General features: G+C 35.9%; 1 protein-coding gene across 2 annotated transcripts in view; it reads left to right on the top strand.

Annotated features, from left to right (window-relative positions):
• Positions 1 to 17,129, top strand: part of cdh13 (cadherin 13, H-cadherin (heart)) — a 284,768-nt gene that overhangs the window by 79,653 nt on the left and 187,986 nt on the right. For both annotated transcript variants that reach the window (XM_026287280.1, XM_026287281.1), the window contains exon 2: positions 5,467 to 5,587. In XM_026287280.1, the coding sequence (XP_026143065.1) occupies positions 5,467 to 5,587 (121 nt within the window). The remainder of the gene's footprint in view (positions 1 to 5,466; positions 5,588 to 17,129) is intronic.

Raw genomic sequence — 17,129 nt, forward strand, 5'->3', positions numbered from 1 at the left:
TCTTAAATGTCTCCTTTTGTGTTATACGGAGGGAAAAAGTCCCACAGGTTTGGAACGACATGAGGGTGAGTAAATGCAGGCAGAATTTAATTGTTGAGTGAACTATCCATTTAATTCCCCCCCTTTGTCGTTCACAAGCAGCGAGACCTAAAAGAAAAGCGGAGACTTCTAAAGGCACATTTAAATGTTTTTCTTACCATACCAGCAGGGAACATTGTCATTTCCTAACCCCTGTCCCCTCGATCACAGCCCACCAGTGTCATCTTCTCTAGTTTTGTTTAATAAGGAAATCATGCTGTGTCAAATTATTAGAAAATAATGAAGTCTCCACACTGTATAACAGAAATGAACCGATAAGGTGACCAACATGCCAAGCATTCAATTACGATTTCCAGTTCAGACAGAGGAGAAGAAAAGGCTGCATTATTGAGGGAAGGAGAGAGAGGGGATAAGTCGAGGCAAGGCAGCAGGTGGTGTTCTTGCTTTGGATGCAGTGGAGATGAAGGCAGGTCGGCACAATCCCCTTGCGCTGGGCTTTCTTTTGTCACATCAAACAAGGCCACACGTTTTTGTGAGCATGGGTGCACATTCTCAATTTCCTCTTACCTCATTTTCTGTCCTCCCATTGGTTGTCATCTGCTCTGACACCAACATGGATACTCTATCACACATGCACACAGTGTGACGCTCACACAGGATGCTTTCCATCAGTTTGACCGAGTGCAACAGTATTGAACACAAAGTGCATTTATAGGTGCTTTTAAATATATGTAATTATCCTGACCCCTACTTAATCTGATTGAGGTTTTTTTTTTTTTTTTAGAAAAAAAAAATCTGATATTGATTTGCTGCACTGCTTGTCAGAAGTTTTTTTTTTTTCACAGCATCATGAAAAGTGATATGGAGCATCAGCCATTCATCATTCATAGGGCTTCGGCTAACTCGGCCACAAGAAGGAGACTGTACATGGAACATTCATGAAAATGTACTGTAAATGATTTTCTTTTCTTTGTATACAAATCCATTAAAAAAAAATCTTTATAATGATATTCTTACTCTACAGATATTTTTTTATAGGATTCTTTAAAAGAAAATAAAAAATATATATAATCTGCACTGTCTTTTATAGCAAAAATAAAGTTTTTTTTTGTTTTACAGTGTATACATCTGAAATTAATAACTGTAGAGAGAAAAAACTATGTAAACAGACAGTTTTAAAGTAAATATGGTAACACTTTAGAATAGGTAACACTTGTTAACGATTAACTATGATATTTCTCTCAATACATTATTAATTTGCTGCTTATTAAAAGTTAGTAAGGTAGTTGTAAGGTTTAGGAATTTGGTAAGATTAGGGATGTAGAATAAGTTCAAGTAGAATTCTAAAGTTTTACCCTTTTATAATAATAATAATAATAATAATAATAATAATAAAAGAAATCCATGTTCTTTTATTTTAGAACCAACATGATATCCTCATACAATAATATCACAGCTAATATGTTTCTCACACAGTATAAATGAGTCTTTGTAAATTAAAATATGACTCTATATTTTAGAAATGAAGTTTCGTTTGGGGGATCATCATATTTAGGGTCTTTAACAAAAAGTTTGCCAACTCCTGCTTTTGAGCACATTTACTTGGATCAACAATTATAAACTTTCCAGACGAAATGTAAGAAGTGTGAATTTCCCTTTTAACACCCTTCTACATTTTTACAAGTTCTGTCCTCATTTTTTTGCTGACACTTCACAGATTTATTCCTCGGGCAGTTTGAAGGACACAACATAATTAATGTCCAGCCTTTTCTTTTCCTTCTCATCTTTATTTCTTTATCATTTTATTCTCTTTTTGTTCCAGTATTGGGCAAACGTGCACAGGCGCCCTCCGATAATATCTGCTCTGACATTATTTTCTGTCTGGATGGATGTTGAAATGATGTTCACCATGCTGATTGGAGAAATTGATTGTCTTATATAGAATGTTATCTCTGCCCTGTTGAGGGGCAATCCTTAGAATAGTTGCTTTGTATGCAGCTATGAAAACTCATTGAGTTTCTGAGTAACTAAACTAGCTTCTGTTCTCTTATGAGGAACTCCATTAAGAGAACTCCTAAAGGACCGAAGAAGCAGCGGGTTGAATAGAAACAACCATAGAGAGTGGAGACCTTGTTTGGAAACCGTGCCCTTAACCCTCAAATGTATTTGTCATTAAACTGGAGATTTAATGTATGCCTTTGTGAGTTCAACAAGAGACTCCATAGTGCTATCCGAGCGTCACTGAGGGCATTGCTACTTTAGCAGCAAATTAACCTGTAGGACAAGAATGATAGTGTTTTTTCCCATTTCAGTAAACACAGCACTTTTGTCAGATTTGGCTCATTAAATCTAAAAAATAAGCTAAAATAAGCAATTATTTTCCCCTCAAAATACACAGTGCTGAGATTCATAATTTTTTATATATATATTTTTTGTCCATGTCATATCCTAGGGGAAACATCATAGAAAACTTTATTCCAAATTGCTGAGTGTGCAATTGCAAATGGCTTTTTTTCAGCTGCAGTTTTTCCTTGAAATTCTGAATTACTGTAATAACATGCTTGAAGCTCCCTAACGCTGAATCTCCCTTGCATTCATTTTTCTTTCAAGGGGTTTGAAGGTAGCGACAGTGCAGAAGCATACAATGTCATACCCAGACTGCTCATCTGAACACGCAGTGAGGTGAAGCAGCTGTTTGAGATCTGTCCTCTTAAAGTACATTCTGTGTCCCAGCTGGTTCCTTACAAGGCCCTTGCCGTCCTATGCTCTCCAACACCGCAAAGCAAATCAAACCAAACCAGCACTTCGCCATTGTTGACTGAACTTCAATAATGGACTTGGATATCAGCTTTAGTAACAACTAAAGAGACCGCAGATATTGATATTCATGAAGTTCATCAATTATAAAAGAAGCTCTACAGAAGAAAAAAAAGTCTCATTATTCAATGACAGATGTATCGGTTCAGAGTTGATTCAATTGAGTGTTGCAAAGTTAGCATCGTTTCCATCTCAATTCAGTTCACATTTTTAATAATATTCGATTATATTATTGAATATTAATTGTCTTTTAAACCCCAATTAATCACCTAGGATTGATATACAGTACAGACCAAAAGTTTGGACATACCTTCTCATTCAAAGAGTTTTCTTTATTTTCATGGCTATGAAAATTGTAGAGTCACACTGAAGGCATCAAAACTATGAATTAACACATGTGGAATTATATATGGAATTAGATACATAACAAAAAAGTGTGAAACAACTGAAAATATGTCATATTGTAGGTTCTTCAAAGTAGCCACCTCTTGCTTTGATTACTGCTTTGCACACTCTTGGCATTCTCTTGATGAGCTTCAAGAGGTAGTCACCTGAAATGGTCTTCCAACAGTCTTGAAGGAGTTCCCCGAGAGATGCTTAGCACTTGTTGGTCCTTTTGCCTTCTGTCTGCGGTCCAGCTCACCCCTAAACCATCTCGATTGGGTTCAGGTCCGGTGACTATGGAGGCCAGGCCATCTGGCGCAGCACCCCATCACTCTCCTTCTTGGTCAAATAGCCCTTGATGCCTTCAGTGTGACTCTACAATTTTCATAGTCATGAAAATAAAGAAAACTCTTTGAATGAGAAGGTGTTTCCAAACTTTTGGTCTGAACTGTATATCATATATCATCATTTAGCATAAGCTGGCACTGTGCTAATGCTAGTTTCTTTAAAGGTAGAAATAATTTTTATTTATTTTTTCGCTACAAAGCAGCCTTGTGCATATCCTTTCATAAAGAATGATTGTGAAGAAAGCATTGGGTTTCACTATATCACAAAGGAAGAAACGAAGCCAAAACCTATATTATTCATGAATGGGTTATCTTATCTAAAATATTTACATTTTAGACAGCGCAGCTGATGATTTATGCTCTGTGTTTCTGATGTAGTGAATCTGTGTTGAATGTATTCCCTATGGAAGGACCTCTTGAGCGGATCTCTGAAATTCCATCTGTGTGTCTAGAGTTGTTATGTACTATGTAGAACTGAGAGGAGGAACAGGGCTGTATATTCAAGGATGGCATGCGGGGTGTGTCATTGTCAGAAAGAATGTCTGTTTACCTCCAGCTGAAAGGGTGATTGATGGAAAGCAAAAATAGGTGTGAAAGAGTAATAATGTTGCTGGAAGTAAAAGAGGAAGATGGACAGAAAGGTTGGTGCTGCATGGCTGACTGGTCCTTACAAAGGGGAAAAAGCCTCTCCATCTACTATCAAACTAAAAGCCACAAAACAACAATTTCCTCTGAGTTTTAAAAGCTGGATGATTACCTTTAATTCTTAATGAAGACGCGCTTTGCTTTCCTAAGTGCAAGGCAACCTAAAATTGGTATAATTGACCAGAAAAGCCCTCAGCAGAATCATTGTGCTTTTACTCGCCGTAAAAGCAGCATTTAGTCATTGTAGGCTCGGCAGAAAATGGACTTGTTGATCTATGTGAACTACAATACTCTGAATTTGGTCAGTACACTTGTTTTAGCAGGAGTTTTACACGAGTTTTTTTTTTTGCTTTTTCAAAAGATGTGCTAAAAAGGCTAAATCAGGTTGCATAAATTCTTTACTCAGAAAAACCTTGACTATGTAGTTCTGAGAATAAATTAAAGGTAAGAAGTGCACTGAATGTTGGCACTGTGAGAAAAATATGAAACTCTAGCCACATTTGATTGTATTTGTTAAACTTAAGACTGGCAATTTTAACACGGGTCAAAGGTGAATTCACTTCTATCAGGCAGATACAAATGTGGGAGAGCACAAAGTCAAGGATTGCAAAGATGTTCTGCTTTGTACTAAAATACAATTTTTGAATCGTATGCAGACTTGAATGAGGACAATTATTTTGCTAAGTAGAGTTTAAAAAAGTGACAATTTTGCATAAGGATAACAGATTTTGAGCTATAAAAGGTTTCATAACTATATTTCTTATGCTGTGTAAAGTTTTGATGCCTTTTAAAGCTATATACTTATCTTAGTTTGTTCGGTAAAAGCTAACATGACATGATGAAAGATATGGTAATTTCATTATATCTCTGAAAGCAGCGACAATTATAATTCTAGTTCTGAAAAAAAAAAAACGTATTACTGAATTCTAACTTAAAAAAAATAATTCTTTCACTGTTGCTTAAAAATATAAAATTGTATAAAATACAATGTAGAATATATTTAATACAGTGTAATCTGTTCTATTATTACTTTGATCTGTATGTATTAAATAAACACTTATTAAATAATTTATTGATGTATTTTAGAAGTGTTAAAGTTGTGGGTGCAGTTTTATTTAGGGTTTAAATTTTAAAGCAAATATAAATGCAATTATTTAAATATTTGTGAATATACTATACTTATAGCTGATTTATGTATTCAGTAATTGAATGGAAATCTATCTCTTTGTTTCAGGTTGTATGCACTGGAGCGCAGGAAGAGGAAGAGAAGGCTGAATGTGTACCAGGATTTCAGGAGAAGGAGTACCAGGTGGAGTACAGTGGAGGGTTCCTCAAAGACATTCCTCTGCTGCAAGGTACGGCAATGATGTCATCATATGTGAATGAGAAGGTGCAGGTTTGGTGGTGAAATTTGAGTTTTTTGGCTTTTCCGTGCCTCTCGCTTTCTCTCTTTCACACACAGTGGCTGTCTAAGCCACATGTGTACGCCAGCTGGAGAAAGAACAGTTCTCAAAGGCCCCGGGAGAATGTTGATTGTTCATTATTCTCATTATCATGCACAATAAAAATAAATAAATAAATAAAATAAAAATGGAAATAAAGGCTCCAGTGTCCAAACACAACATCAAAATGATCTGGTGCTCATAAATTATTCTGTTTGATTGAGAGGCCTTTGTGATTCTAGTCTCTTTCAGTGGCTGCTGCTTGTAACAGCTACAGCTGCGTAGAACTTTCTGCATAAAAATTAATGTCAAGATTCTGGCAGACAACGCTGCCATCCAGACATTTTCTATCAGCATCATATTTTTCAGAGGCAGTTAGGACAGATTATCAAAATAAAAAAAAACTTTAGAATGCCGCAGAAAAGGAAAAGCAGAGAGCAGGAACTGCTACTAAAGAAGTCGTTTCCTCACAGGTCTCCACGTTCGCACAATGAAACTCTCCTGAGACCACCGAAAATAAGAGTGATTAATAAAATTACAGTCTAATTACACATTAAGCATGTACGTCCCCACAGGATACTCCTACTCTGCCTTGCATGAAAAAGGCAACACCATGAGTGTTTTGAGAGCAACAACATATTAATCAGTTTTCAGATAAATCATAAACAATGTGTTGCCTGGTGGAGTTGGAACCCGCCCACCCGTAAAGCCTAACATGAGAAATGAATAAAAGAAACGAAAACAAAAAAAACAAACAAAATGCAATCCACTATGTGGTGTTCAGCTCAGAGATGTCCAGAGGTCCTGTACTGCGTGTGAATAGCAATCAGACAGGGGACCAAACATGCTGCAGTGAGAGCAGGCAGACAGTGGCTTCGCTCAAGCTGGATGGAATATAAGTGTGAGCTGCTTGTACTACACTGATCACAGACTGTGGGAAACTGGCAAGAAGTCAGGAGAGATAGTAGTAGTTCAGGAGTATAGCCAAGCTTGATATTCAGAACCGGTCCATAAAATAGCCTGGATATGTTGAACTGCTATCTATCTATCTATCCATCCATCCATCCTTCTACCAATCATTCTATCTGTTGGTAGTATTATCATTAAGTCGATCTATCATTCTATCAATCACTCTATTGTTATTTCAGCCTTCAGTCCGAGGTGTATTCATTTGACTTTTGTTGTAGAATGGCTTTTACATATGTAAAACAAGTTTAACTTTTCAATATTAGAAACAAACAAGCAAGCCCTGCCTAGGTTGAAAAAGTAGCTCAAACGTAACATAACACAAAACATTGCTTTCCATAAAAAATATATATATTATTTTTCTTTTTTTAAGTTATCGTCATTTCAGAAGTATTAATACATTTAAGTTATTGTCATTTCAGAAGTTCAACTAAATGTTGACCTATGGAAGTAACAGCCATTATTTTTATGTTATAATAATTAATAGCATTTAAGAACATTATCATATTTAAGACCTAATAATTAACATTTAGTAGTGTAATTTAGTTAAAGGCTGTAAATTCCAGCCATGTCACCTGAAAAAAATCTTGAAAGATTTGTGTTTTAACAGAAGGACGGGAGTGATTTGATTGGCTAATCTGACTCTGTGGGATCTCATAGAGTAGTGTGATGATTGTCAGTCCTCGTTCGAAAAAGCAAAACAACTGTTCTTGTTGATTGTCACAATTCACTGGACCGTGTCTCCTCGGAGATGCACAGTAATGTCTTCAAGCTTTTCTTCAGCCCCTCTGGGATCGGCAGTAATGTCTAGCTGGCACCTCTTTGGGCCCCAGTGGGAATCTAGCATCTCTGCCAAAGTGTCTTTCTTTTCCGTCTCCTCTTCCCAAATTGACAGTCGTGTCAACAGGTTGCACAGAAGAATGGGCACTGTAGCCTGCCAAGACAGTACTGCGGATGCTGCAGTTTGTGTGACGATGAGTTTTTATTGTGAACATTTGTGTTTGTGTGTGTGACTGGGCATGACTGTTGAGTTTGCACACAGTCACCGATTTGGAGTCAGTTTGACCGCTGTGTTCCAAGTTTTTGTGTTTGGGTGGAGCCATTGATCCATGTAATTAGAACAGTAAGAGTGCATAGCGGCAGTTCGTACAAAAGATTGTCCCCTTTGAATTTCAGTTTACTTAAGCTACAGAGCATGATTACAATGATAAAGAACACCACTCAACACCATTACGCTGAAAGACAAAGAAACAAGGTGAAATCTCCATCATCAGGCCAAAGATGCAATGAGAAGTGCCACTTTTCCAATGGAAAAACATATATTTTATCATGTATTCAGCAAGCTGGCAAATTTCGCTCAGAGTTTCAATCTTTTTATTCTATTCTATTTGATTGGGAAGGGTGCTGAGGCATTCTGTCATCTAGGGACCCAGCGATCCATGCACATGGAGACAGAGCTCAGTTCCGCTTTATTGAGTCACCCTGTAACGACTGTGCAATTCTATTACCCCGAATCTGCTCCTGTCAGCACAGCACAACACACCAAACACACTCACTTAGGGGCACAACTTCGCACATGAGCAAATAACTCCTAGTAAATCGAAAGCAGTGCATTAATTCGATTAATTTCAAGTTTATTTGTATGGAGCTTTTTACGATACAAATTGTTGCAAAGCAACTTCACAGAAAATTAAGTTTCTACAATAATTAGTAGTAGCTTACTTATTACTTATTAACATGATTTTGGAAATGCAACCACGCTGAATAAATAAAAGTATTAAGTAAATCAATATATATTATATACATACAGACCAAAAGTTTGGACAAACCTTCTCATTCAAAGAGTTTTCTTTATTTTTATGACTATGAAAATTGTACATTCACACTGAAGGCATCCAAACTATGAATTAAGGGCCAGGTCATCTGGCGCAGCACCCCATCACTTTCCTTCTTGGTCAAATAGCCCTTGATGCCTTCAGTGTGACTCTACAATTTTCATAGTCATGAAAAATAAAGAAAACTCTTTGAATGAGAAGGTGTGTCCAAACTTTTGGTCTGTACTGTATATAAATAAATATTACGCATATCATTGCCTTTTCAAATATAACAGTACGTATTTGCATATTTGCATATGAAAGCTTAAGGATAGTGGAAAGAAAAAAAAATGTGCTATAGAATTATGTGACAGAATTTTCATGAGTTGTTTACACCACAAAATTGCAGAAGTGCAGCGTTCTCTCAAATGGGATATCGTTTTTATATTACTAAAACGAAAATCAAATAAAGTGGAGTGCTCTCATTTCTCTGGATACTCACCGTATAGGTATCTCCATTCTGCTCGTCCCACACTATAATGAAGGAGGAAAAATGGAATCCAATTTTATGAAAGCCAATGAGATTGATCTTTTCTTCTCCCAGAGCCCCTCACCGTTAATTCAACACCAGCTCCTATTTCACACACTTATTATCCCACAGCTGGTCGCACCAAAAATACAAACTCTTGGCTCAAAACTCCTCTGCCACTGGGAAATTAGAATATCACTCGACACAGACCAGAGAGATCACATATCAAATGTAGAAGGTGACACGGATGAGTATTGAGTCACAGCCTGAAGACTGGACAATTTATCCTTTTCTCATTGCACTATAAATCACTTCATCTAGATATTTTTTTTTCTTGCGAAACTTTACCTCTTTGAAAAATTGTCCCATAATCCCATAAGAAGTTTATCTAGAGCGATAGTAAATTTAGTGAATTGTTAGTAAATTGGTAAATTGTGTTTTTGAGTATTTTGTTAAAATGTGTGTGTATATATATATATATATATATATATATATATATATATATATATATATATATATATATATATATATATATATATATATATCAAAAAATTTAATCAAAAGGTTAAATAAATTAAAGTCAGGAATATATATATGTGTGTTTACTTTTTTATTTGTTTACTCTTTATATATATAAAAAACAGCAGAATTGTTTTCAACAATAAAATGTTTTTTTTTTTAATTAAAAAATGTATCTGAAGGATCATGTGACACTAAAGACTGGAGTAATGGCTAATGAAAATTCAGCTTTGGATCACAGAATTAAATTGTATTTTAAAGTTTAGTAAAATATAAAAATTGTAAAAATATGTACATTTTACTGTGTTCTGCTTAATATATATTTTTAATAATATTTAATATTCTTTATTTTATTTTTTTTCAATTTAAATAAGAATGCATATTTAATTAATGTTTTTCTCTTAGTTTTTTTTTTATGTAATGACATGTTTTAATATATTATGGAATTTTTGAACCCATTTAAAATATAAAACTTAGCCAGTATCTTAACGTTGCTCATAGCTTATGTAGCTCAACTACTTCCTAATGTTCTCGTTGCTTCATTCTGGGATGTTTTCCACCAGCTTCTAACTCCCCATTGGCAATTCAAACATTTACTTCCAACTATTCCTCTTGCTCGTCATTACATCATGCAAAACCATGCCAGAAACTTTGCACCAGCCTCATTCTTCAGCCCGAATACAGACTGTCACTGTAACACGCAACGTGTGATTCACTCTCGACCATATGACAGTAAGGCTCTGAGTTACACTCTTGATTGGGCATCATCACAACAGTGTTCAGACACTTCGTCAGCTCTCAGTCCATACAACAGTGTGTCTTTTCAGGCCTGATTATTAGCACTGGAGTATCTCTTCCTGGAAAGACCTCAGAATTCCTTCATTGTGTTGTGCTTGAATTGATCACTTTTCCATCTAAAGTGCACTCAGCCTTCTGCATTGCTTACTGGGTTTAAATGAATTGAATTGAGGTATAGCCTCAAGATCTTTGAGCTTACATGTGTAAGTGTTTCCATGCATGTCAAAGACACATAAACACGCTTTACTCTAAGCCTGTTTTTTACTGGCTGTGAAATAACAGTTTACTCCATTGCCAAATAACATGAATTTATTGATGACAGCTTACAAGAACCTTTGCTGAAGAATCCTGCAACCTGATGCTGTACGCCTTTATCTTTTTTTTTTCTAACATAACAAATATTTTATTTATCTTCAGCTAGTCAGTATAGACAAGTAAACTGAATCAGATCAGTCTGTCTGGGGTTCACTTCTCCTCAATATTTACATTTATTTATTTATATGCTTTATTAAAAGATCACTATATAGATTTGACTCCTTTTCCAAAAAGTATGATATGTGGTTCAAAGGAAAGTAATCTAATCTCTGTTTTATGGCGTGTAGCAAAGCCCTTGTGTCTCTGAACTCGGCTTTCTCCAGCTCACGCCACTCTCACAGCTGTAATAGTACAACATTAATCACACGGCCCACATACAACAGGGCCCACTGCCACTTTTTGGGGTATTTTTAATTGATTATAAACCAGGCACACGCTTGACAAATGACTGTAATTACAGTGCAGTTGTTTCAGTGCTAGGGAGAGTGTTTCCCTTCAGTAAAGAGAAGGGTCAGCGAGGTGAGGCACACGCTTGTGTGTATGTGTGTGAAAGAAAGGGAGAGAGGACCTCAGGCAAACCAGTATGCACTTACAGATATGGCCCTCAAAGCATCTGTCTTGACATTTAACTGAAGTGTAGGGGACAGTGAGCTGTATAAGGGGCAGGGGTAAAGACCTCATAAAAAGTGCTTTAGGAAGTGGCATTAATGTTTGGGAAGGGCTTTCAGTACTGAATTTTATATTGTGTCCAAAACACTTTTGGAGAAACAATGATGTTTAGTTAGTGCTTTTCCACTGGCATGTTTTGACGGGTAAACAGGTAAATCTGACAGCTTTGTGGACCCTAAACCTGGGATAACAATATCGGTTTCTTGATTTCTTCATTTCTTCATTTTGACGGACAGAGATCTTGTCTATGCTGTTTTCAGTTGATGTTTGAATAAAACTTTACAAAACATTTACAGTATGCCTATCATCCAATAAACATAAGTAAGCTCAGTGCATTTTTACTTTTAAAATAAACGGTACAACTTTGTCATGTCTCATGTAATCGTTCAGTCAGTGTTTCAAACGTGTAAATGGCATCAATAAAACGGCTTGTAAACAATGTCACATTACATTACATTTACCTCAGGAAAGCCATTCAGTATCCATAAATCATTAGATAGATGAAAAAAGAAAGAAAGAAATAAAGGAGTGTTTTGATAAATAAATAAGTGCAATTAATACTGTATTTATGTTTGAATAAATTTCATGAAAGTTTTTATTGTAGCTACTGTTTAAATTTGTATATTTCAACAACAAATTGGAGTAGAAACATAATTATATTAATAAAAAAGTGTGAATTAGCCTTGTGTACAAGTTAAATGTTTATTTGGGTGTGTGGGGGACTTGTAAATGTAAAAAAACTTTAATTTTAGTTTTAGTGTTTCAGGAAAAATGGGGTGGGTATAAGAAGATTTCTTATAGCAGGAGTGGTTTGAGATGTTTCGATATCTCTAATTTCTGTGGCTAGGTGTTTGAAATCTGCATGAAATGACATCTCCTGTGTGAAAGACTTCTTATTAGAACTTAGTTCTTCTGAGTTGTTTGAATGTAATTCCTGCTGGTCTCCTCCATGAGCACTGACCCATAAATTCCAGGACGTCAGCAAGCTAGGTCAGTTAGAAGTGGAGGTTGGGGGGGGGTTTCGGACTTGAGTTCTAGGACACCAATGAGAAGAAGGTGGCCTGAGGGGGGGTGCACAGCACTGGCAGCTGCTCCCTGTCTGCTTCGGGCGCAGTGACTGCCATTTGATCTCTCCGACGACGAGGCGAATAGCGCTATGCAAAATGGCCCCACTCCACTCGCTAACCTACTTAGCGGAGGAATTTCCATTTTTGATGCAAACCGGCAGTGAATCTGGCTGGACTGAGAAACAATGTTCACAACAGTAAAGCGGAAAATAACCAAATGTGTTCCTTTCAGCTGCGTCCGTTCATTCATCAAGTGTGCATTCATCATTAATAACATGATCTTTGTAATTGCAGCTTTGAAGGAGAATTTAAAGAGCGTAGCTTGGTTCACATTGATATAAACTGTCAGAATTAATGCTCTCCAGTGTTCGACAGTCGTCTGTTCAAATGAACTAGAATACTGAACTATTAGAGTAGAATCTGCTACATCTCTCCTGCTTAAAAGGTCAGCGGCAAATTTGTACATTTTAATGAGCTCTTGGAATTCGAGGCTTATTTACCATAAATTTGAATAAGTGCTGTGCAAGAGGAAGCATCTTCTTTTTTAGCGCTAAATATGTTAAAATTGTGACCGTTTGATATGATTGTCGTATGACATATTTTTAAATCAACATCTTTGTTTAATACCACATGTAGTACCAAGGTATTGATATAAAATATATCATGTTTAATATTAGACTGCACCGTATGCACAAAATATTTCCATTAAACTGTGAACAAAAGCTTTATTCTGTGGTCATTAAGCATATGCAGACCTCAGGAAGAAAAATTTCTATGTAATTTAATAAAAAAACAAGCCCTTGAGCTTGAGAGGTAATGAAAGATTTTTCTCTTCCTCTTCAGCTAAACAATAAATCCAGAATCTGTGTCATGTTGCTGGCTTCATTTTGAAGAGGAAATTAAGTATCCTTAAGTATGATAAATTGTATATACGAACAAAATGCACAATCATTTCTTTAGGTCCCATTTAAAAATATATATATTTAAGAAGTTAATTTACTCTTTTTGGAAATTGATCATACACAACCAGTCAGAAGTTTTTTTTTTTTTTTTTAAATGATTTTTAAAGATGTTTAAAGGGGGGATGAAATGTTATTTCATGCATTCTGAGTTTTTTACACTGTTAAAGAGTTGGATTCCCATGCTAAACATGGACAAAGTTTCAAAAATTAAGTTGTACGTTTGAAGAACAAAAATACTCCTTCCGGTTTGTCACAAGTTTCGGAAAGTTTTGTTTGAGTATGGCTCTGTGTGATGTTAGATGGAGCGGAATTTCCCTAAGGGCACTTCTCCCGGAAGAGCGCGCGCTCCCTTATAGCAGAGCAGAGAGAGCACAACAGACATTCACTGATCAGAGCGAGAGCGTCGCGAAATGTCACAAAAGGAGTGTGTTTTTGGTTGCCAGGGCAAGACAACCCTGCACAGATTACCAAAAGAGAAACAGCATTAAGGGTCCAGTGGATGGAGTTTATTTTTACAGAGCATCAAGTGTTTGTGTTTGTTCCCCTGCATTTCGAAGATGCTTGTTTTACAAACAAGGTCCAGTTTGACGCCGGATTTGCATATCGTTTATTTCTTAAAGATAATGCAATCCCAACGAAAAAAGGGTCACGATCGTGTGTTGGAAACGCATGCGGTGAGTAAAACTGCTTCAAATATCTCTGTGTTATTAATTTAGCTATCGGCGTGTAAGCACATCAAGTAAACAACATGAAATGTTGTCATCAAACTGCACGAGTAAAACTGCTTCAAATTTCTCTGTGTTGTTAACTTAGCTATCGGCGCGTGAGCACATCAAGTAAACAACATGCGATGTTGTCATCAAACTGCACTCTCCACATGTACAGCTTTAAAAAAAAAGACGACAAAGTGGAACTTAGTCATTTTCCAAAACCGCTAAGCAAATATATACAGTTTTAGTACATACCACATAGAGACTGATTGCTGATGCTGCTCTTGTTAAATTTCAGCCTCTGGATCTGATTCTGGGTCATAAATATACGCTGAATCTGACTGTTAGCCATGGTTTGTTTTGGTTGGTTTTGTCCTCACGGTGTCACAGCTTCCAGACGCTCTCAACGCAAAAGCTTATTCGCGCTCGTGATTCTTTAGCTCCGCCCACGCGTCACGCCTCCAGGCGCTCTTGTTTTTCCGGGAAAAATCGGTACAGACTATCTTTCTCTTATGAATATAATAAAACTAAAGACTTTTTGGAGTTATGAAGGATGCAGCACTACTCTATAGTTACTCAAGATTAACAGGATATTGAGTGAAAACAAGCATTTCACCCCCCCTTTAATGAAACATTTAACTTTAAAGAAATACGTCACCTTGTGTTCACCAAGGCTGCATTTATTTTCAACAAAATACAGTAAAAAAAACAACAACAAAAAAAAACGAATATTGTTCAGTATTTTAAAGTATTTTAAAGAACTGTATTTTAAAATCAATTGCATTCCTTTGATAGCAAAGATAAATTGTATAATTCATGTAATATGTTTAAACTTCCCATTTTATCCCCATTAAAAAAAATGGTGGTAATATTTGGTGTAAATTAATGAATGAATGATTTATATATTTTATATAAATACACACACACACACACACACACACACACACGCACATACACAAATTAAAAAAATGTTCAGATGGAAAACTCTTATTTTGAAATGCAATATTACTGTACAATATTACTTTTTTTGTTTTGTTTTTACTGTTTTTATTTTTTTATTAAAAATAAAAAATGCAGCTCTTTCAAAAAAAAAAAAAAAAAACGAATTTCAGACTTTTTACTGTAGTGTAATGTTATGTTGTATTTTATGATCCCTTCTGCGTGTTATTTTTAAAATAATTTCTAATGCATTTTGAATTTAAGAGTCATTCTTAATTTCATTTAAATTCAATATGCATATGGGTGTGTTTATATCTGTGCAAGGAGAGGTCAGTCTAACAAACGAAAAAGAAACTGCAACATAACAAATGAAACCACAGGAGACTTGGCATACAGACTGTACTTTTTTGGGAGGAAAAAAAAAAACGTACTGTTTCCTCTTTCATCTCTGCTAGAAAAGCATCAAAAAGATTCTCAGTAAATCAAAGCTTTTTATCATCGCCTTATTCCTGTTCAACTCCGATAGAGATTTTCAGCTACTTAAAATTGCAGCGTAGTTGCTGATGATTGCCGAATGGGGCATTTATATGGACAGCCATAATAACCTGCTTCTTGAAGCTGCCATAACCATCGCTGAGTACCTAGACAGGAACAATAACTACATCAGAGTATGTGAGGTTCATAATTTTTGAGAAAGCAGTCAGTTCGTAAGTGATTACCTTATTTCATCAATTGTTATAAACGTTCTGCTTTACCACTTTGGAGGATGATAGATCAAAAAATGACTTGAAAATTACAGGAGCTCGATGCTGAGCGCAATTCTAGAGGCAATCACAGCATGCATGTGTATGTGTGTGCATGTGCACCTTTTTTGAGACTGTGTGCTGTGGTTTTCTGGTTCTGATGGCTGAACGGATGTTTGGCCTGGTGCCGTGGGCCCGGGGCAGTAGAGTGGCAGTGAGAGCGCTGAAGTCTGATCCCTGGCGTCTCTGGCTTCCTGTGCTCAGATCGATCCACCGGTGAGCAAAAGACAGGCCATTCAGCAGTGCACTGGAGAATGACAGGCCTGCAGCCTCTGCTGTTCCCTCACAGCAGGAAACATACTCCAGGAAAGAGGTCTTTTGAGCCCAAACGGTAAACTACACCACTGGTCATTTGACAGCATAGGTCACTGAAAAAAAAAAAGTTATGTAGTCAATAATGTATGGGTGTATGCAACCCATTCTCACTCCCAAGGAAAGCAAAAATACTGCCACTGTGCAAGATCACTGCACTTCACCTTGCAGACAACAATCTTATCAGAAACTTTTGCCATTAAAATGCTGACATAAATGGCATTCAAATGTTTTATTAATGTGATGCTAACCTATGACAGCGATCTGTTTTGCGTGTGTGTGTACATGCTTGTAATACGTTTATATGTGTTTCCAAAAATGGGTTATACTTTTACATATTATAATATGTTATTTAATACAGTATGATTTCTGTAGAAGTTCTGACCATTTCATGGAGGCATTTAGATTGTACAATTGTCAGTAATTTATTAAAAAAACAAAAAACAAAAAAAAAAACAGATTGTTAGTTTGATACAAATGTTGAAACTTCTCATGTCTACCCATTGAGGGCAAATGTTTCCCACTAATAAAAGCAACAAAGTAATCTAAATTAAAGGCTTCTACATAGTAATATGTGCTTGGGAGTGAGAACATGTTTGTGTATTGGCTTTAGTTTTATTAACAATCTTAATTAAAGATATAGAATTATGAACATTATCTTAATTAAAATGCTAAAACCAAAAGCTTGATTGAGGGTCTTGGGCCAAAAGTCAATATTGCATTATATACAGCTATATTATATAAAAATGTATAAAATAAATAAATACATAAATAAATAATAAATTCATATTTTTTTTTTTTATATTGTTCTTCACTATTTAATGCAAAAATAAAACCAAAATATACATTAGAAACGACAATTTGCTTCAGTGGCATGTTTTGCCACTATATCAGCATCCCCCCGTGATGCTCAGTGGGCCAAATCATCATGTGCCAACTTTGATGAACTGGTATTGGTTTGGGCCAGAGGTACTTATAATGTACTTCAAATGTAATCTCATAAAAAGTTGGGAACCACTGGGTTACACATTCAAAGGGATAGTTTATCTAAA

The sequence above is a fragment of the Carassius auratus genome, chromosome 18 (assembly GCF_003368295.1).
Source record: "Carassius auratus strain Wakin chromosome 18, ASM336829v1, whole genome shotgun sequence".
Taxonomy (NCBI): Eukaryota; Metazoa; Chordata; class Actinopteri; order Cypriniformes; family Cyprinidae; genus Carassius; species Carassius auratus.